Source organism: Hippocampus zosterae, chromosome 5 (assembly GCF_025434085.1).
Source record: "Hippocampus zosterae strain Florida chromosome 5, ASM2543408v3, whole genome shotgun sequence".
Taxonomy (NCBI): domain Eukaryota; kingdom Metazoa; phylum Chordata; class Actinopteri; order Syngnathiformes; family Syngnathidae; genus Hippocampus; species Hippocampus zosterae.
This window is the reverse complement of record NC_067455.1, coordinates 3,294,532-3,317,570: the sequence shown is the minus strand read 5'-3', so window position 1 is coordinate 3,317,570 and position 23,039 is coordinate 3,294,532. Positions and strand designations below refer to the sequence as shown.

At 43.9% G+C, this 23,039-nt stretch overlaps 1 protein-coding gene across 3 annotated transcripts in view; it reads right to left on the bottom strand.

Annotated features, from left to right (window-relative positions):
• Nucleotides 1-23,039, bottom strand: part of grik5 (glutamate receptor, ionotropic, kainate 5) — a 108,037-nt gene that overhangs the window by 20,972 nt on the left and 64,026 nt on the right. For all 3 annotated transcript variants that reach the window (XM_052064974.1, XM_052064975.1, XM_052064976.1), the window contains exons 4-11: nucleotides 22,196-22,293; nucleotides 20,948-21,113; nucleotides 14,392-14,570; nucleotides 12,539-12,592; nucleotides 9,194-9,352; nucleotides 7,719-7,871; nucleotides 4,951-5,055; nucleotides 1,369-1,476 (exon numbers count right to left, since the gene is read on the bottom strand). In XM_052064974.1, coding sequence (XP_051920934.1) covers nucleotides 1,369-1,476; nucleotides 4,951-5,055; nucleotides 7,719-7,871; nucleotides 9,194-9,352; nucleotides 12,539-12,592; nucleotides 14,392-14,570; nucleotides 20,948-21,113; nucleotides 22,196-22,293 — 1,022 coding nt within the window. The remainder of the gene's footprint in view (nucleotides 1-1,368; nucleotides 1,477-4,950; nucleotides 5,056-7,718; nucleotides 7,872-9,193; nucleotides 9,353-12,538; nucleotides 12,593-14,391; nucleotides 14,571-20,947; nucleotides 21,114-22,195; nucleotides 22,294-23,039) is intronic.

The window sequence follows — 23,039 nt, the reverse complement described above, 5'->3', positions numbered from 1 at the left end:
AGCGGCGGCGGTTAGCTTCCCACGGTTCGTCGTCATGAAGGTTCACTATGTGGGGAAAATATTTGGTCATTATAATCAAGTTTAAGTTCGTTGTAAGCAAAATTGGCAAATGAAAAATGAATTTTGTGAAATCGAGACTTTGAAATGAAAAAAAAAAAGCATTTTTCGTGCGATTTGACCATCGTTTTGAGCGGCGGCGGTTAGCTTCCCACGGTTCGTCGTCATGAAGGTTCACTATGTGGGGAAAATATGTGGTCATTATAATCAAGTTTAAGTTCGTTGTAAGCAAAATTGGCACATGAAAAATGAATTTTGTGAAATCGAGACTTTGAAATGAAAAAAAAAAAAGCATTTTTCGTGCGATTTGACCATCGTTTTGAGCGGCGGCGGTTAGCTTCCCACGGTTCGTCGCCATGAAGATTCACTATGTGGGGAAAATATGTGGTAATTATAATCAAGTTTAAGTTCGTTGTAAGCAAAATTGGCACATGAAAAATGAATTTTGTGAAATCGAGACTTTGAAATGAAAAAAAAAAAGCATTTTTCGTGCGATTTGACCATCGTTTTGAGAGGCTAACGAAATGGCTCTCCAATGGCATGGAATATACCGGCAAGAAACATCGCCAATAAAGCGAGCAAACGGACGTTGCCACACTTTTCCATCGGGACAGCTGCTTGTACAATGAGAGGGAGTAAGCTACATCTACTTTCTGAAAGCACAAATGATGTGGTCGTGTGTGTGTGTTTGCGTGTATGCGAGAGCGCGCGCGTGTGCTGTTGACTTTTCATATCTGCTCTACTTGACACAAAGTGGGTGTCTTGCTAGGTGGGTGTACTGAGGTGTTGAATGTACCGTCACTCTTTTATTCCTCTAAGCATTTCTCAGTATTTCCAATTCTCAGAACTGAGATTTATTTTTTTTTATCAGGCATTTGATTCGGACAAAAGTGAATGCAAGTTAGTGCAGCTCAGTGGTGCGGTTGCGAAGTTCTGCATCCGTGAGTGAAAATACTTTCTTCACACTCTGGGCTAGTCGTAGTTTTCTCGCAACACCGAAGCTGCGCCCCAAGTAGCTACGGTAACAAAAGCTGTATTCACCTTCTATAAGGAGGATGCGACCCCCCCCCCCCCCCCCGGCCCTTTCTCCTTCAGAACAGGCTCATTTTAGTGAGGCTTCTCATATCATTTGTTCCCCACATTCACAGTCACAAGGTGAATGTTGTAGAATATTACACTGTCAATATTGTCAGTTCCGATAACGCTAGCGGAAGCCGTAAGTGAAAAGCATAAAAGACACCACACACACACACACAAACACACACACACACACACACACACGCACCCCCTTGAAGGAAGGTGCGACCTTACCAGAATGGTGGTGACGATGAGGGTCTTGTTGGCGAGCGTCTCCGACACGTTAATATCCAGGCTGGTGGAGTTCATCGCTAGGGTGTTGTTGGAGTACCAGATGCCAATCTAACCGGTGGAGATTTGGGAAAGAGAAAATGTCCTTCAAGCTTCATCAGCAAACCGACGCTCGCACCCCCCCCCCACCCCCCACAGAGAAATATGATTCAGTTGTAGAAGGTTACAGCCACCATATCAATGTGACACCGAGAAATCATTGAAAATAAATTAAGGCGACGTTAGCGCGTAGGGGAGCAAAGTGAGGACAAAGAGATTTAAGGTGAGCGTCAAGTCGGCTGGTGTTTTTTTGGAACATGAAGATAGTGGATATAAAAATCGCAGTGGTTGGACATAAGCAAGCAAGTATGTACAAATATTTCCCTGGTCCCTTGTACTTGAGTCGAAATTCCCTTTGGGCGTTTGCGCTTTGCTAGTCCTTGCTAGAGCTACACTTGGAAAAAGATGCCGGTCCTTTCATGTCCCTACTTTGCCAAAACGAGGCGTGTGATTCGAGGAACATGAACCGGCGGCTGGGAACAAGGATGACAAAATATTTGGAGAAGCAAGACATTCCAGCAATTTCATCGATGGTCTCAATTGAGAGAATTGTTTGACAAGAATGATTTACGGAGAGTGCATTGCCTTGTGCTAGCCCTAAAAATTTCCCGCTAGCTCTCTCATCTGGCGTTCACATTTTTTTTGTTGTTGTTATCATGATGTTCATTCATTCATCTTCCAAGCCGCATGATCCTCACCAGGGTCGCGGGGGGGTGCTGGAGCCTATCCCAGCTGTCTCCGGGCAGTAGGCGGGGGACACCCTGAATCGGTTGCCAGCCAATCGCAGGGCACACAGAAACAAACAACAATCCACGCTCACACTCACACCTAGGGACAATTTAGAGTGTTCAATCAGCCTGCCACGCATGTTTTTGGAATGTGGGAGGAAACCGGAGCACCCGGAGAAAACCCACGCAGGCCCGAGGAGAACATGCAAACTCCACACAGGGAGGCCGGAGCTGGAATCGAACCCGGTACCTCTGCACTGTGAAGCCGACGTGCTAACCACTGGGCTACCGGGCCGCCTTATCATGATGTTAATTGAATTGTTTTTTTTTGGCTGGAAAGTCGGACTTGGGGCGGGGAAGAAGTAACTCTTCACTCATCGTACAACGTGGCTCTCTAAACGCGCCCGCACCGGCGGACCAGATGAACGTGCCGAAAGGTCGAACTGCGGTGCGATTTGCGAATCTTGTCGAATGTGTAACATCATTAGTAGGCTTTGTTGACTCTCTTGGGCTATTAAACAGTGAAGCTTTGCAATGCTAACCACTTTGTTAGCCGTCATAAACGGTACGCGCGCGTCGCTTTAATTGACCCCGATGGGGGTGCGGCATTCTTTCATTCCAAACAAATCAATTCACGGGCCGCAATATCTTTCTCATCACTAGAGTCTTTCGGCGTATTTCACTTTTTACGTGACGCTCAAGTCACTTAAATACAATCAGTGCGCCATTGCAATCTAACCGGCTGCAGCGGTGTGCAACGGCAGTGAACAAAAGCCATTGTTTTTTTGCGATACATCAGACAGTCGTTCTACGATTCTTTGCAAAAAAAAAAAAAAAAAAATCCAGTTTTTCATTCCGTTCATACCACCCTGACATTTCATCCTGCCGCCGAGCCGGAACGTTAATTGTGACAAGTGAGACGCCAAATTAAAGAACAGCGGCGTTTTATCAGCTGGCATTTGGCGCTCAACGCGGGGGCGCCGCGTAAATGAGCCGCCCCAATCGAGCGAGAGAGAAAAGTGGCCTCATCCGGTCAATGGAGCGCGGCACCCGTGCGAGTGCTCAGGCTTCATTTAATCCTGCCTATGAAAGGACACGGCTGGTCAGTTTGGGCGGCACGCTGGCCTGACAAATATATTTCTGGCTCCGGGCCAGTAGATCAAATACCCCCCACCCCAAAAAAAAACCAAGCCTCTTTTGTGTAAGGTCATGAGGATTATCTCTTTAAAAACACATACACGCGCACACACACACACACACACGATACAAAAACATTCACACCAGCCGAGCAGTGGATGCTAATGATTATTCTGATTTATTAGCCAACCCTGAATGCGGCTCCAGCTCATCCGCAGCTCCCTAAAATCGTTAGTGAAATGAAGAAACTGCAGGGAATCGTTACAAAAGTGTTGCATGATAAAATAATTTTAAAAAGCCCCTCGATGTAATGAAATTGCCTTTGCAACGGCCTTTTGTTCAGACACAAGTGAGATGGTTCAAAGGGAGACTTCAAATTGCTTCCTTTCTTCATTGATATTATTCTGAGGCCAAATAATGGAAAATTTCATCCTGGTCAGGATTTATGGCTGATAGGCACTGCGGACTCTCCTTGGAATTTTCTGAAAATTCAGTGAGTTGCCGTGAGTTTCACTTGGCAACAGAAATTTTGGAGACATGTCGATCACGAGTGGACTCACAAAAAGTCTCACGAGGCCATGTCTGGAATTTTGGACAATTTTGGGTTGAAGCAGCCACTTTAGGCTCATTTTGGCCATTTACAGGCGTCCTTCAATGTCAAACTTGCGAAAGATTTGATTATGTCGGTTGATAAATATTTCATTTAGACTGACGCCTTTCTTTATTTTTCCACATGACACAAACACGCAACATTAAAATCAAACAGTTTTTTTTTGTTCGGTTGGAATTTACTCAATTTCATCAAGTAGATGCACAAAGTCAAAAATATTCGGGATCTAGATTTTTTAAAGTAGATTACATCTCAATTTTTAAAAAATTATCTGCTTGCACAACCACTTAATGGAATAAAACGGAGTAAATTCAACATCCCATATTTTTTTTTTCAGTTTAACATCTATACTGTGCCCCACAATAAAACAAACCAAAAAAAATCACCTTAACCAGTTCAAACAAATATTCTAATTGGCAATTATTTTGCTATAATTCACATTCTCACTCGATAATGAGCCTTTTTAGTTCCAGTTAACAACTGACTACACGCTCCAGACGGGAGAAAATGATGAAACACCGAAGAAAATGGCATTTTTGGTTTGCTACAGGTCGATAATTTCAGTTTGGCTTTCATTTCATGAATGCAAGGAAGACTCCAAGAGATATACTATTTTATTTGAAAGTAAGCTTCAACTAAGTGTATTTATTTTCTTTTTTGAGATTTCAAAACCTTTTTGTTACACGCAGAAATACCATTTTGTATTCCCTGCATACATACCTATATACATAGGCAAAACGATATTTTTTTTCATATGTACCCATATAAGAAAAACAAATATGTCAAAAGGGCTTTTTTGTGGCACCCTGTGTGTGTTCTTTTCTTTTTTTTTTATCAATTAATGGCTCAGAGTATTTAAGGTTGTCGACCCCGATACATAAAGCAACTCCCGTCGCATTTTGGAAAGTACACAGGTGACCTGCAAATTTCCGCCAAAGAGCCGGCGGTGCACAGTGACCTGATGGCGGCGTGTCCCACAAAAAAAAAAAAAAAAAAAAAAAGCAGTCTGACCTCCTTGTGGCCTCCTCGGTGTTTCTCCAGGATCCGCAGGGTATAGTTGGTCCTCTGACCTTTGCTGTTGAACTCCACGTGCCCCGTCAGGCCGTCGTACTCCACCTGGCAGAAACAACACCATGAGGGAGGAAAGGAAAGGAAAAAAAAGAAATTGTCATCATTCTTTTAGCCACTGGTGAAAATACTGCATTTTTTTTTTGCTAGTTTTTAAAATTTTATATTTAAAACAGAGCAGTGATTTAATTTTACGTAGTAATTTTTTTATAAAGGGAAATAAAAAATGGGCAGGCGCAACATTCGCCCCCTTGATTTTTTTATTTTTTTTTCATTGATCAATATCGTAGAAATGCATGCACACCCTGAATTCTGCTTAGCAACAAGTGGCAAGAATGTGATGCAACCAGGAAAATGAATTTCGGAGCCTTTTCCTTTTATTTAATTTTTGGGATGCGAACAAGAAAAAAAATCTTGAATTGTAAACATTTTATGACTGCACAATTAAAGCAAATGAATCGTTAAAAAGCTGTTTTCTCCAATTTTGTTTTTCTCTGACTAATGTGGCACAAAAAAAAAATCCTCAAACTGAGCAACATGGGGAGAAATGAAAAAAATTAAGTCAAGTAGAAATAGAAAATGACTTCAGATACTAAAGTAATTTAAGTAACGGCTTCATTTTTCACTTGAATTGTGTACAAATTCTACCCAGCAGCAGGAGACCCAATGTGACTCGATGATGTATTTTTAGCAATTCTTAATAGCTTGCTGTGTTCACAAGACAGCTCAAATTGTACTTTGATTCTTGTACTATACTGGCTATGAAAACTAAAATTGTTGTTTGGCTCCTATGTGGTCTTACACCCCCCCTCCCCCAACCATACACAAACTTCTCGGATGACTGCAAATGCAGACATCAATCGTGACGATCCGGATTTCAATTCACTCAGGTAAACAAGACAATGTGTTTGTCATGGCAGCTTAACACACACATCAATATTTGCCTGCAAGTACATCAATAGCTTATCAAGGGAAGAATTATCATCATCGAGGATCAATATTTGATCCCGTCCTGTGAGAAAGAAAGAGTAAAGAGCAAACATGGAGCGAGGGATCCGGGGACATGGATCGGCAGCTTCGATTCGACGATGACAAACAAGTAACCGGAGAAGATGGAGCGGCGCACCTCCTGCGTATGAACTTCAAAGGCGGTGAATTGTATGAGGAATGTCGAGGATGGAGCCCACCGTGATGTTGACTAACATGGACAGATGTCTGGCCAGTGGGGGGGGGCAGGCAATGAGGGATGGCGCTCCAGCCGCTTTGACAACACGTCGTCATTTTCTCTCTCTATCACACACACACACACACATACACACACACATGTGGCCACATGCAACATGAGATGAGGATGATAATGAAGCTGCCATTCATTCTCATTAATCAGCCAGCAAGAGACAAGTGGTCACAAATCATCATAATCATGACAGCATGCAACATGTCCTCTCCAGGATTTAATAGGAGAAAAAAAATTAGGTTAGGTACAGTGGTACCTCTACTTACAAACGTCTCTTCATACAAAATGTTCCAAGTTACAAAAAACGCCTCAACAGGAAAATATTGCCTCTTGTTATGATAGAAATGTCAAGATAGGAAAGGTTAAAAATACCGGATGGTCTGCTAGTCCCAGTTCTGAGTTTCCTGAACGCAACATACTTCTAGCTGCTCTGCCATTGGCTATTACCGAGTATGTTCCTGGCATCCCATTGGCTAAGAGGGACCTCGACCGTTTGTGTCTTTGCGTGCAGATGCATAGGCGTGTGTCTATGCAGCGTCCTCGTAATTCACCCCTCGGGCCATGAGGCATTCCGATAGATTTACGTAAATGTGAATCACCTAGAAAAAGTGGATCAGTTCGGAACAAAACGCCAGGCCAAAACTACTTGAAAACATGGACTAAAGAGGGCAAAAAACGATGAGGATGCAGTTAAAAGTGAAATGACCATCATTTTTATTCTTTACTCTGTGCATTGTTTTTTTACATATTTTATTTATTATTTTATTTATTTTATTTTATTTATTTTATTATTTTATGTATAACTCTCAATTATTGTGCAATAATCTCATTGTAACATGTATTTGTTACATATTTTGATGAGTTTTTATGCTTCAGAAAACATTTATGTCTGAATTTTGGGGAGGCTTGGAACGGATTAGGGCATTTATATGGAAAATGTGTCTTGACCTACAAAATGTTCTTGAAAATAATTTCTTCCTGAATTTATTAATTTCATAAGTGGAGGTACCACTGTACGACATTACTGTTTTCTATCTGGAAAACACGGCACAAACATGGCAGACCTTTTTTTTCCATCTCAAAAAAAACAAACAAAAAAGAGATTTTTTTTTTTAATGGACACACTCATTATTGTGGAGCAAAAAAAAATAAAAAACCCCCGCCAGAGTCTACTGGAATGCTTCTCATCTCTAACCTGCTGAGATCCCACACAGTAATTTTGCCAGTGACACGGTTCATGTGCTGCTTTTTTGTTTGGCGACGGCGTTAAACGGGTTCCGAGTTCATGCTTTCAAACCGCCGGCTACAAGTAGCTGGTGCAGTCCTATCTGTGTTTTACTGCAAGCTCAAAAGACTTTTGAAGTTCGAAGGCGTGCGGTGCATTGATTTTCCCATCAAATCTGGCAAAATCCCCCACAAGCGGAAGGTCTTTGGCGTGTATGTTACGAGAATGCGTGTCTGCACGTGCGCGTACCATGCGCAGGTAGTTCATAAGACTGGTCCCGTGTTGCCAGATCTGAGGCGAGGTGCAGCTGAGCGGCTTCACGCCGATTTCCTGGCTGCGGTTGAGTTCTCTCACCGCCCCCACCACCACGTGCACCGCATCAAACATCAGCGCTGACGACAGCTGCAGGAGCAAGAGTGGGAGCGCGTGGGGGTGGTAATTGGTTGGACAGAGGGGAGGAAAAGGCACGTGGTCAGGGGGAGAAAATGGATGGATATGAGGTGGGGGGGGGGGCGAGGGATACAGATGGATAGATCAATAGTTTTTTTCGCATACAAGTAGAAGACATTACGTGGCATGTTTGCATCATCGTGAAGCGCCAATGCTGTCAGTGGCTGTTCATTAGCTTTGGTTAATAGATCATAATAGATTTAAAAAATGTGACAAGTACAACGTCGCCTCTTCTACCACTCTACAGAGTCGTCCAGCTGCCTCAAGATTGGGGTCTTAATGGTTTAAAAAAAAAGAAAAATGTAATAACCATAAAAAGTGAAAATCATTAGGCCAGATACATGTGAGTATGGCTGTTTTGTTGAAAAAAAAAAAGTATCGCTGTCAAGGTTTGGTGCGAAATGAAGTGCGTCATCTCTTCGGGTAAGTACGTGCCGTAAAACTGCTTTGTGACCTCATCTTTGCATTGATGTCACCGGTCATGGCTCAAAAACCTTGGAAAAAGAGTTTGAGAAGATGACATCATCCTCCTGCGTGGGTTTTCTCCGGGTGCTCCGGTTTCCTCCCACATTCCAAAAACCTACGTGGCAGGCTGATTGAACACTCTAAATTGTCCCTCGGTGTGAGTGTGAGTGCGAATGGTTGTTCGTTTCTGTGTGCCCTGCGATTGGCTGGCAACCGATTCAGGGTGTCCCCCGCCTACTGCCCGAAGACAGCTGGGATAGGCTCCAGCACCCGCCGCGACCCTAGTGAGGATCAAGCGGCTCGGAAGATGAATGAATGAATGAAGGCTTTGTACCATTTTAACCAATGACAGCGGAATAAATTAGCAACCTGATTTTGAGGTAGCGTTACGTTGGTGTTATGATAAGAATAGTATCGTAATATAAAGTATGATAGCTATGCATATCATTATTGAAATCTTTGTGAGTGATTTTTTTTTGCTTTGATTTGTTTTTGGGTTTTTTTTGCTGAATTGTAAGCATGTTTGTGGCGGTAACAGATTCCAATTGACGAATATAAACGTCCACGGCAGTGAATGAGTGAAACGTGATGCCTTCAATGGCTAGAAATTGCATTGTTGTTTTTTGTTGTTGTTTTTTTTTTTAAACAAATGATGATTGTTAATGTAAAATATCCTTCACAACTCCATTGGGAGTGTTTGGTTTAAAAATGTCCGCAAAGGCTGGTCTGTATGTGTCAGCTCAAGGTTGAGGCCGTTGATTTTTCGACTTGACCTGCAGTCGAGCGTATATCCATTTGACTTCACTGACCGCTGGGCCGGGGTAGGACAGGTGGCAGCCCTCGTTCCACGACAGGTTGAGGCTGCGGATGAACTCCAGGTAGAAGGGATGGGTGGTGTTGAACATGGAGAAGCCCACCACGTTGGACTGTTCGTCCACGATGTCGTCCAGCCTCATGAGAGGAAAGTCCTACGAGAAGCCAGCGACACATTGAAGTGACGGCGCTGACAGCGCGCCGTGTGGCAGCGGAGAAGTAAAACAGTGCAGAGTCAAGTGTGACGAGGACGTGAGCGAGTGACAGCGTCTAATCTTAGAAGAGGTTTGACAACAAGGAGAGGAGAAGAGTGGCAACTGTGTGAGATGACAACTCCAGTTGCTGACTCAAACTCGCTGTCCTGGCTGTTTTAAGATGGCTCCCACCTCTCAACGCATCAGATTCAAATAATCGGGATCGTCTTCAGGCTTCTACAAAGCTTGCCGGTGAGCAGATCGTTTGACTCGGGTGTGTTGGAGGAGGGAAACTTTTAAACCGGGGTGTATAGAGGCCCTTGAGGAACAAGAATTTGAGACCTGTGGTTTAGCGGTAAAGAATTAGAATTAGCCGCTATGCTAGGGGGTAAGAATAATTCCTGACTCAACGCAACTGTATTTATAGAGCACTTTCAAACAACGACCGCTGTATACATGGACTAAGTTTCATAGACACAACAATGAACAATAAAACAAACACGCTCCATTGCTCCTTCTGTATTGAGGCCAGCAGAGGTTGCGCGATGGCCAAGCTAATTGCGCTAGCTAACTTCGCCCATTAGCCAATATAAAGATTTGGTCACTGCAGTACTTAAGGAAACCAAATTTCAAAGAGAAAGAGGAAATCAAACAAAACATCATCAAAATTCAGAATATTTTGCTTTTAAAAAATATATATTTTGGGGGTTGAAAACTTCAGTTCAAGATCATAAAATTACTGTTGATACAAGTTCAGCAGATGCCGGGAACTTTCATTCAATTAATGGTAAACCACCACAACTGCTACAAATGTGACTTAAGAGCTTTCCCGTTTTCCATTTAGATAGTTTAGCGAATCCTGGAACAGATCGCAAAAAAAAATGGAGGTCGACCCGCAACCAGCATTTCAAACAGATCCGCCTTTTGAAGTTTATCTTTAGATGCTTGGCGGCATAAAATCGTCATCGCTTTGCTTCTTTAATAGTGACGTTGTGACGTTTGCGCCGCCGCACGTCAGCATCTAAATAGCATGTGAGGCACGTACGGAGGGCGTACGAGGGAGGGAATGAAAAGCGGCAGCGGAGTGAAGGCTGCATGAAGCGACACATTAATAGAAATGCTAAAAAGGAGGGGTGGTGAGGCGTCAGCGTGGCTTGACCCGTCCTCTGCACTTTCCCGCGTCGCACGATTTTTTCCCCCACAGCGTGCTTTGCATCGCTTTCTCCTTTTTTTTGTGCGCTCGTAAAGGGTCTCAGAGTTAGAAGAGAATTAGCATTTTTTATTCTTCTTGTCATGCAAAATGAAACTGGAATGGAAGCACAAGCAAGGATGTGCAAAATGCAGAAGAAACGAGTAGAAAAATAGAAATAATAAATGAAGAGAGGTGGTCTGGTCCAGAGTAATCAGTTGTGCTCCTGTCAGGTTCGATTCTGGTGAGCAATGTGGAATATATTTTGCGCTCGCGAACACCATGGTAATATTGCACCTGTGTAATTGTACATGTCAAAACTGCACCGGGGGTGTTGCACTTGTCACACGAGGTGATATAACATGAATAATACTTTTACAAAAAAAAAGTACATTATGTAAAGTTTCAGAATAGAGAAAACTTCACACCCTGACTGCACTTTGTCCCGCTCACCAAGGAAGCGTCAATCAAACATATAGACTAGCCATGTCCAAAGTCCGGCCCGGGGGCCAAATCCGGCCCGCGGTCGAATTTCATCCGGCCCTCGGCCCCTGTCATAAAATCAGTGCCGTCTGGCCCGCAGGTTGGACGCAATGGAACACGTGTTGCATTGACTGAGGTCTCGTAGACTGGTGAGTGATGTTTCAGAGTACTGCTTCCCTCTAGTGGCTAAATGAGTAATAGCATTTAGACACTAGAGGGCATCACTCACGAGTTAACAAGACATCACTCCGTGTTTATATTGACTGATATGTCATATTTCAAATGATCCTTGCAGTTGTGCATATGTGTATTGCTTGTTCATTTCCCTGTTGTTCGAGTCAAAGGTTTTGTGACTATTGAAAAGTCACGGTGATACATTTTATGTTTCAAATCAATCAATTTGCACTCAGGAGACTTCTGTTAAAGAAAAAGTCAAGTGAATAAGCAGTTGCATGTGATATACCTGTTTCAAATGAACCAAAAGAAATTCTTAAGATTGTTGAAATTAAAATAAAAATGGAAATGTGAAACAGACTGGCCTACTAAAATTTGCCAAAATCAGCCAAGGTCGGCCCCCCGACATTTTACCACATAAAATCTGGCCCCCTCTCAAAAAGTTTGGACACCCCTGATCTAGACTATGACCTGGAAAAATGACGGCAGGTCGTCCAGCATCTTATGACGACTACGTGATTGATCTGTGAAAATATTCCGCTCAGAGCCTCTAGTGGCTGGACTGTATTCCACAGAGTGGATTTCCACAGAGCGACAATGAGGCGCTCTAAAACCGCACCAGAGCGACGTCCCAGTCTACATACTGGCTGTCAAGTTGGACAAATGAAATGTTGCCCCTGCCTTACTGTGCTCCTTTGTCTGTGTGAGATGTGTTCATTTGCGGCCGAGAACGAGGCGCTCTAAATTGGCCAACCAGAATGACACCAATTCACGCGTTACCTGTCAAAGACCTTCTTTTATTCCTTTTTCTTCTTTTTCACCTGTCCTCAATTTACCATCTTTCTCTGCCTGATGCACTCACTCATTGTGGACAACAGGGCACTCTACAGAGGACATGCCAGATGCAGTTTTGGAGTGTTAGGATAACTAGACTAACGAGTTAACTGCACATCACTGTTGCGCCAGATAAGTGCCTGATGCCAATGAAGGCTACTAGTTCTTCAAATCGGAGGAGCAGGTGACTCATGCTGGACTACAAAATGCATCACTGGGTCTGGTTTTAAGCAAATCAAGAAAACTGAAATGGTGTAAGCTTCTGACATGTATCATGTATTCATAAACAATTCTCAAAATTGACTTTGCAGGGTTTTTAACTATTCCCCCCACCCCCCACCCCCTTTTTTTTAAGAACCAGTTTTAGGCTGAGACAGGCTTCACGTCACCAAGTAGTGAACCAAATGAGAACAAGCGCTGTGGAAAACAGACGGATGCATCAAAAAAAGAAGATTCTGTTCCCTTACCATGGTGGTGAGGATGTACTTGTAGAACGGTGATGTCATCCCCAGCTCTGACGCCTGCGGCACAAGAGGGAGAGAAAAAAAAAAGAAAATAACAAAGAGACAGGTGGGTGAAAAGAGGAGAGATCGAGGGCAAAAGGAAGTGATGTTTGGCAAACAAGGCAGGAGAGGATGAGGAATAGGAAGCGTACGTTAATCATTATTTTTTCCATCACGGGAAACATACGGCCTCTCCAAGGGCCCTCCTGTGTGCTCCGGAACAATTTCCCGCTCGCAAGTATTGTGTGTCCAAGCGAGGATGTCCCATTGTCGTTATTGTCTTTCACATGGGCCCCGCAGGGGGCCTCTGCCAAGGTAAAAATAGACCTCCGTCGGCTTACTGGGGCAAGCGAGTTGCCTGTGGAAGTTTGTAGGGAATCTAAAACTTTGACTATTCTGTGGATAATAAGCTCACTTGATGATCTGGCATTCCCACTGAGGAGACAAACACATGAGTCTCAAACGATTCCAACAAAGTTCCTTTGCACCAAAAAAAATGCCACAAGAGGCAGACAAAGCACTATATGAAGCTCCTCACCTCAATACCGCCATAGTTCCTTGGCACCTAGATGCCACAAAATGACATGAAGCTCCTCATGGAATTTTAACATAGTTCCTTAGCGCCAAGACACCGGCAGATATCGGCAAACCACAACATGAAGCTCCTCGCCTCAACGTGAACTTAGTCCCTCGGCAGTGAGATGCCACAAAATGACGGCAAAGCATTCAAACGAAGCTCCTCGTGGAATTTTAACATAGTTCCTTTGCACCAAGACAACCCCAGATATGGGGAAACCACAACATGAAGCTCCTCGCCTCAACGTCAACTTAGTTCCTCGGCAGTGAGATGCCACAAAATGACGGCAAAGCATTCAAACGCAGCTCCTCGTGGAATTTTAACATAGTTCCTATGCACCAAGACGCCACCAGATATCGGCAAACCACAACATGAAGCTCCTCGCCTCAACGTGAACTTAGTCCCTCGGCAGTGAGATGCCACAAAATGACGGCAAAGCATTCAAACGAAGCTCCTCGTGGAATTTTAACATAGTTCCTATGCACCAAGCCGCCACCAGATATCGGCAAACCACAACATGAAGCTCCTCGCCTCAACATCAACTTATCCCCTCGGCCCTGAGATGCCACAAAATGACGGCAAAGCATTCAAACGCAGCTCCTCGTGGAATTTTAACAGTTCCTATGCACCAAGACGCCACCAGATATCGGCAAACCACAACATGAAGCTCCTCGCCTCAACATCAACTTAGTCCCTCGGCAGTGAGATGCCACAAAATGACGGCAAAGCATTCAAACGAAGCTACTCATGGTATTTTTAACATAGTTCCTCAGCGCCAAGACACCGCCAGATATCGGCAAACCACAACATGAAGCTCCTCGCCTCAACATCAACTTAGTCCCTCGGCAGTGGGATGCCACAAAATGACGGCAAAGCATTCAAACGAAGATCCTCATGGAATTTTAACATAGTTCCTTTGCACCAAGACAACCCCAGATTTAGGCAAAACACAACATCAACAGAGTCCTTTGGCACCAAGATGCCACACGATAGCAGCAAAGCATTACGCGAAGCTCCTCAACTCACTTCAACATAGTTCCTTGAGACCAAGACGTCACGAGATGGCGCCCAAGCAACACTTTTATTGCTTTGGCCTGAATGCAATGCCATTTTTAAGCGTGTCATCCCCACCTCCCTTCCTCAGAGTTTCTATTTAGAAGCTCAAATGCGAGGCCTGCGATGAAAAGAGTCAATAACGTACAGTGTTTGTATGCGTGGGCGCGCGTGCGTACTCTCTGACCTTCTTGAGGATGAGGTAGGAGAGGGAGGCGTTGGCGTCGATGATGATGGTGGCGACTTTGTCGTCGCGGATCTCCTTCAGCAGCGGGGTCGGGTCCAGGTTGTCATCCAGCATCCTGACTGACAGCGTCTCGCGGGAGATGAGGAAGCGCCGCACCAGTTCCTCCAATCTCAGCAAGCCTGAGGCAGAGCGACACGGCATGTCAGGCTGCATATCAATGTCTCTATCAGCGCACGCCAGGCAGACTGGTGGCTGCCTCGCAGCGACCGTTCAAATGGTGACATATCACTGGGTTGAGGGCTTATGTGTGTTCAAAATCCCCGCTCAGTGAAAATAAGCGTTTGTTGGTGTCAGGACCGGAAACAGATTTGCGAGCTGTTGTGAAAAGTAGTCAATATTTTATTGCTCTTGAAGGATTTATTTGAGACGGGGATTGTTTTGGTTGTTTGTTGTTGCCAAGCGTGACCGTAGGGATCTGGGGTCGCCGTGGCAACGGCAGGGATGCCAGGAATAGGTCAAGTGGAGGGAAAAATGGCGAGTTTCACGCGACATATATTATACAACTCTTGACTTTAATATGCATTTGAAAACATAAAAATCAAGAGTTCTGTCATCACAGGGCTCTTAATCTCAAAATTAAAAGGCGGAAAAGCCCTTGATAGTTTTTTTTTTCCAAACAAATCAAAAGCTCTTTAATATTTGCATTTTTTTAGTTGTTTTCGAATTATGAATTCATGTCATTTCATTCTTGTCTTCCTTCCTTGTCAAGTAAATTGAATTAGTTTTTTTCCCCATGCACATTTCGTCTACATTACAAAACGTCCGTGCAACCATTGGTTCATGAACCAATTTGCAACAATATAATTTGTTTTTCAAGCAGAAGAAAATATTTGCCTGTGAATATTGTTTTACTATCTTTGTGCATGCCGCACCGGCACTGCTCGACTATCCGTCGCGTAAATAGCCGTAACAACGTGACCATCGATGGCCTGTCTATGGCGATTTTCCACGGTGTCTCGTTAAGCTACCAGAAGGCAAATTTGCGTGATGGTTTTAAATACACAAAGTGTAATTGTATTCACGTTTGATTTGACAGTAATCTTCTCTGGCAGGAATCATCTCAGAGCCTCTTTATCGGATTGTTTATGATCTGCCAAACGGCTTCAAACCTACCGTGCCGCATAGTTTCGTGCACGTTTCGATGATATGCTGCAGCGCATCGGTATAATTCCTTTGGATGCAATCGAGCGCAAACGAGCACTCGGCTTGAACAGAGAACACAGTTTATAAGATGGCAGCAGTTACCATTTCTATTATTTCCAACAGGAGGAGAAAAAAAAAAAACAACAACAAGTAAAGTGTAGTTTATCTTGGAGGAGGCCTTTCGACCCGCTGCAATTCCCCGTTTGTGTCACAGCTCAATTACACTTTCCTATTTCTCTGAGCGCCGCGGCGAGTATTATTTTGGAAAGACAAATTGGAAAACGAAAGGCGACTCCAAGAAAGGAGCCGAAAGACAAGAAATGCATGCACTTGAGCCTGATTCTCCCGCTCTTCACGCAAACTTCTTGCTTTGGGTAATGAGCATAACCAGTGGCAGTGGAAAGTCACTTGACACTGTGCGTGGAATGCGCCTGAACCGGAAAGTCGACTGTTGCCGCCGCCTAATTGTAACGCTATAGTAAAGCCCCCCCCCCGCCCCTGGCGATGTAAATAAGTGGCAGAGGGGGGAGGGGCGGCGCCATCATGCATCTGGATGGAGAGGTAGTGGATACAGCCCCTTCAGCGGGAGAAAGCCTCTGTAAGCAGAGGGGTAATCACTGAAGCACGCCAAAACTTTAATTAGTTTGAGCACGGAGGGGAGAAAAATCAATGCACTTTACAGCCTCTTCTCTTCCTTCACCCTGCTTGTGTCACATATTTTTTTTTTTCCGGCTGTCTTTCAGCCTCTTTCTTTTTCTTTTTAATCTTTCTTTCTTTTTTTTCTGCATTCAACACCTTGCCCTCTCGCCGTCCTCAATCTCATCCATACGCTGACGACTGCTTAATGGAATTAGTCTCACGATAACGCGTCGTTAGCCGGCCAGGGCGAGAGAAAAGATGCGTCGGAAATGACCCGAAAATAGTAGAGGGCTCTCGCTCACATTTGACGGAGTGAGCGAGGATTAATTCCTGCCCTGGGGGGGTGAGTGAGCATGTTAAAAAGGAGCACAATGGCTTAAATGAGTGGACAATGGTAGTGGGATGGGTAAAACGGATCATGAGATGATAACCATAGAACAAAAAAAAATAATGCATCAGTGATGACCAAAAGGAAAAAAAAGAAACAGGTCACGAAAGCTAATGACAGAAAATGGGACAAAATACAGGAATCAGAACCATAGAACAGGAAGTGAGCGGAGAACCGAAAATATGATGGCAACCATAAAACAGGACATGGGAACAGGAAATGTGATGATATCCATAGAACAGGAAATGGCAAAAAAGGGAAATGTGATAAGCGTGAAGCAGGAAATAGTGAATGCTAAAAATCTGATGACGCCCACAGAAGAGGAAAAAGGTGAGGGGGGGGGAAAGGGAAACGTGATGGTAACCATAGAGCAGGAATTGAAAAAAAACAAGGAAACTGTGATAAGCGTAGAGCAAGACTGGCAATCCAATCATAGCAAAGAGGACAAGTGTGATGCTAACCATAGAACAAGAAATGCCAACCAAAAAAAAAAGTTTTGGTCAACATAGAAGAGGTACATGTCAAGTCGTCAGCTGCGTTCTCGCCCTCATTTGAAGACGCTCGCGCACACCATTCATGGTCGCCGTCTGCATGAATAACAGCAGCCTGCCAAAAAAAAAAAAGAGCACCACCCCTTGCAGCTCATGCGACTCAAATGGCAGCCAAACAAACTGCAAATGACGCTTTCATCCAAAGTGACACACCACACTGGATGTAAAGAACACACATACACACACACAATGAAAGCAAAATGGCTGACCCCCACCATCTCAGCAGAAAGGAAACTTGGGCGAGACTGATGTCGACCAACACCCACATTCAAATCTGCGGCCAATTTACACCCTTGAATAAACCTAAAATGCATCTTTGTCTTTGCTATGAAAAACCCGTTAGAACCCAGAACATTCGACTGCAAGCCAACATGCCACTCTCCGTGCATTTTCCATTTTCTACAACGCTCATCCTCATGAGAGCCAACTGGAGCCTGACCACAACAGGATGAAAACAAGAGGCGTGTGTGTGTGTGTGTGTGTGCGCGCGCTCGTGCGTCCTAATGCAAAGTGTGCAAGGAACCAAGCAAACGAATAAATGAACAGTGCAGCACGCAACGCAGTAGGACAATGAAAGCGCAACGTTAGCCCACGCGGCGGTTGTGTGAACGTGCAATAAGCTGGCTGAATGGCAGTTAGCACCTTTCCCGCAGCCATGGCAACTGGCGCCATGGCGATAAGATAGCACAGCCAAGTGGGTCACAGTCTTGCAGTGTGATAACCTTGTGGAGGGGGTTTTGAGAGGGGAGGGGTACAAAAATGGTAGACAAGGGCTGGCAATATCAGCACATTCAATGTATCGGCGTGTAGTTGTTATGTGATTTAAAAAAAAAATCTGTAATGCGTTCCAGAAACGAGGGAAAGGAGCGAAAGGCCTCAGTTCAGTGAGCCGATAAGGCAGGGGTGCGCAAACTAGAGCCCGCGGGTCATGTACGGCCTGCTCCAGTCTTTAATCCAAGAATTTACTGATGCTTTTTTTTTTTGGTCTTAAAAGTTTCAAATTCAAATGTATTCACTTTTCATCATCTCATTTGAAAATAAGGTACCGGTAATCGGATATCATGTAAAAAAAAAAAGGAAATAATTAAAATAAACTGATTAATAATAATAATAATCATGTATTTTGCAGAAAATACAGCAGTACATTGACAAAACATTTTTTATTTTACAATATAATTGGACCTATAATATAAAAAATATTGGTACCTAAACAACTTTGCCATTGCATTACAATATAAAACATCGGCTAATTACAATTATATATAAATTGAAAAACAAAGCTAAAGCATTTTATTTTTGGGGGCAAAATCAACAGTTTTATATAAGCTGAAAAAAGGTTGCAGAATTCATTCATTCAATCATTCATCTTCCGAGCCGCTTGATCCTCACTAGGGTCGCGGGGGTTGCTGGAGCCTATCCCAGCTGTCTCAGGGCAGTAGGCGGGGGACACCCTGAATCGGTTGCCAGCCAATCGCAGGGCACACAGAAACAAACAACCACTCACCACACTCACACCTAGGGACAATTTAGAGTGTTCAATCAGCCTGACACGCATGTTTTTGGAATGTGGGAGGAAACCGGAGCACCCGGAGAAAACCCACGCAGGCCCGGGGAGAACATTCAAACTCCACACAGGGAGGCCGGAGCTGGAATCGAACCCGGTACCTCTGCACTGTGAAGCCGACGTGCTAACCACTGGACTACCGGGCCGCCCGGTTGCAGATTATGTTTTTTTAAATCATATCATTGATTAAATAATGATGAATACATGAATTATAAATAAGAAAATAAAATTAGCAGACATGGGTTGTTAAAGTGAACAGTTTTACAAAATTACAAATTACTGGAATAATTTAACATTTGTACTATTACTGTATCAGCACGGAGAGAACATTAAAACAGAGACTCGAACCCAGAACCTACGACGTAAGAGGCCAACGTGTCGACCGCCATGCCGTCTGTGCTGCCCTCGTTCTATTTTACGTGACTTTTATCACAAGCGGTAAACTTCCGCACTCCTATTCGGTTTGGAACCCATCCGCCTTTCTTCGGTTCAACCATGATCCGAAGATCTGAAGCCTGAAGAAAAGCTTTCGGAAGTCAATGAAGCGACGGGTCGGCTAAGGAATCCGAAAACGCCGCGGGGAGGCCTCGTGGGCTTCCTCCATTCAAGCCCGAGGATAACGATCGGCTCTGTGTGACGCTTTTGTTTGTGCTTTTCACGAGGCCTCCCCGGACTTCCGTGGCCACCCCCGCGCCGCGCGCCGTCTCTCCTTGAATTCTTCTGCCTCCCAATAAGCCACTGCGTAATCAATCAATAATGTGCTCTTTCAAAAAGGAAAACATGACTTTATAATTAATTCCCTGACGCTGCCTGAGAGCTTCGGCATTTTTCCCCTTCCAAAAAAAAATGTGAAGCATTCCAACATTATTTTTATTATTGGATGAGCACAGCCTGACTAGCCTCCCAGGAGGATGAGCGCATGAGCATAATAAATAAAAGAAGGGACGGGGGGGGGGGGGGGGGGACGCCTGCAGCATGAGTACAACTTTATGATCGCTGTCCAAACTGCAAAAAGCAGTTAGAAACACACCCGTTTTACGAATCAATCACTTACAGCAGGGGTGTCCAAACTTTTTGCCAAGGGGGCCAGATTTTATGTGGTAAAATGTCGGGGGGCCGACCTTGGCTGACATTCTTTACATTGAACAACAATATTGTTCAACAAATTTTAGTAAATATAAACACGGAGTGATGTCTTGTTAACTCGTGAGTGATGCCCTCTAGTGGCTAAATGAGTAATAGCATTTAGCCACTAGAGGGAAGCAGTACTCTATGAAACATCACTCACCAGTCTACGAGACCTCAGTCAATGCAACACGTGTTCCATTGCGCCCAACCTGCGGGCCAGACGGCACTGATTTTATGACAGGGGCCGAGGGCCGGAGGAAATTCGACCGCGGGCCGGATTTGGCCCCCGGGCCGGACTTTGGACATGCATGACTTACAGCATTAACAACACAACAGTACGACAAGTATGGCAGACCAAGTGTTGCCTGCTAGCTAAATAATCGATTCTCGACACACTTCTGCCATCATATACCTAACCAGACAGTTTTAAATAGCATGTTAACATTCTGGAAGAAAATGTTGAATTATGTAGCTGGTTTCAACAAAATAGAAGTGACAGAAATATGAAGTAGCTAGCATTAGCATGATATGTAAGCTGACATTTAGCCTAGCTGCTACGTTGGTGGTATGACTTATTTGTCTGGGTTATTTGAAACCTAGTTTAATTTATCTACTTTTCAAGGTTTTAATGTGTATAAATGTTGTCAATTTGGGTTCTTTGAATGCTTTTGGGACTACTCGGTCTACTTTTACTTCCTCTGCTATGCTTTTGACTTGTCATGAGCTGTTTTTAGGCGTTGTGTGTTTGCTTGTGTGAGGTACGAGTTGCCTTGTGTCCCTTTCTATGAATTGTGCTACAGAAATAAAGCTGCCTTGCTTTGCTATGACTAATAATGGGTTTCAGGGTAATTTTTTTTGACTGTACAATCAACTGGACAACTGAATTCCTGAGGAAATGATGTGTGAGTTTTGAAAAGCTGAATTGAAATCGCATGGAATAAATGTGAAACAATGTGGAATTTTTGGAATGTGGGAATTTTTGGATTAGGAAATGGTTTGAATTGGTCAAGGAATGTTAAAGGAGGTTGGTAGAATCAAATCGAATAAAATAGAATCATTATTTCTTTTCAGCATATGACTCACATTCGGCTTTGGCACAGACAAGGCTGGCCGAGGGGTAGCTGAAGGAGCGCAGGATAGCCCCGATGGCCAGGCTCAGGTCCTCGTTGCTGGGGTACAAGGTGACGGAGGCAAAGCGAAGGTACGGCAGGCGGGGCGTCTCCTCCGGACCGATCTTCACGTGTGGGATCTGCAAGGAGGAGCTTACAGCAACTGATGCCAATAATCAAGGAGACCCATTCAAGAGCCGATGCGGTAAAACAAAACAATACGATAATAGACCCTCCTGGTAAAGTTTCAGGTTGAACTGAAACGCACAAGAACTTTTAGAAGCAAGCTTAACTTTTGAAGTCCCAGGATGTAGCTCAACTGCAAATCTCACAACAGGTGTTTGGAATCTAATATTTTGTTTCCGTTGGGTTAGAAGCCCAAACCAAATGAAAATGCTCCATTTGAGCAGTCCGGTCAAAATAATCAGGCCGAAACCGAAGGAACTTTGTTCATTTTCACAGTGGTGAACTATTGCTTTTACCCAAACAATCAAAAATAAATTTTCAATGCGTAAATGTTGAATCGGAATGTTGCCAGGCTGGTCGCTGTCTCCGCATGCTTTCTTGATGACATTGTCATTGTCATTTTCATCGTATTTACAGCACTTGAATTAAATACATCACTAATCATGCCAAAAGATGTACATGATAAAACTAACTGACAGCGGTCAGGTTCTGTCAGCATAAAAAGCAGGATTGAAGAGGATTTAACATGCAATAATCTAAAGCAACAACTAGGGCGAACTGAAACACTCAACTTCCTGTTTTCGACCGTAACTCAGTTGACTGAACATCAGTGTCAAACGATATGGTGCACCACCACCTAGTGGTCAACGGTAGAATTACATTCGAAATAAATAGGCAGAACAAATTCCAGTTATGAACTGGAATGGAAAAAAACCCCACAATCTGTGAAATTAGCAAACGTGCGATGGAGGCGGTCTTATTATAGCGGCATTTGAATAGATCACCTCACATGTAAAAAAGTTCACCGGAAGAGTCACAGAAAGGCCCAGAGGTGGACCTCCCTGGGTTTTTTTTTTTTTCATGCATCAAACACCTGTTAGGAATTTTGCCATTCAGTGCCTTATTAGAGAAGAGAAAGTTGTGGTGGCCATTCAAAAGTTGAGACAAGTGCACCTGTAAATGGTGACGTGCACTTTAAGCTCATTCCAAAACGTCATCCCATCGGCCATGTACGCAACATGACAAACTCACTCACCTCTTTCTCGCCGCATATGTGACTAACAGTGGAGCCAGAGGCGGGGCTGGACGCAGGGCCTATCACCGAAACAACACCTTTGGGTAGAATCTGACACACTGGGGGGAAAGAAAGATCGGGGGGGGGGGGGGACACACACATAAATGACATAGGCAAATACTACATTCAGGCAGAGTTTCAGTAGTTTAGTTCATCCCCTTGATCCCAGTGGAGCAATAAAATCCGACGGTTCTAATCTGATTTATTTGAGAGGAGGGTTGCCTCCGAGGGCACCAGAAGGCAGCCAAAGTGTTGCCTGCTGTTGCTGCTGCTTGCTTGAAATGATTTCCATTTTAAAATCTCTAACAACTCAAGAAAAAGCACACCAGTAATGAGATCCAACACAAGAGCTGCATCCAAAAAGCCTCTTTCACAGAGAGGTACCTAATCAACAATGGATCCATTTGGAAACATGAGAGGGGCAACATTAGAGAAGGACGGAGCCCAAGTGAAACGATAAATTCCTCATTTCTTCTGGGAGGTTGAACCAAAAATGTGGCAAATTTCCTCAAATAACAGTTTCAATAGACATCCTGGCACGGTTAATATCTTTTCGTAATACGTTGTTTTAAAGCAAGGGGTGTCCAACTCATTTTTTGTCGCGGGGCACTTTTGAGTGACATCTTCCCTCGGAGGGTCGTTATGAGTCATATATAAGTCATTATAAGGGTAACAAAACAATTGCAAAATCTCAACGTCATTTGTTTCCATGTTCAACTCGCATGTAAACGGTCATAGCAGGGTGGACGACCAAAATAGGTGAACCCTCCGCTAATGACTTTTTCAAGAGCTTATCAGACTCAGG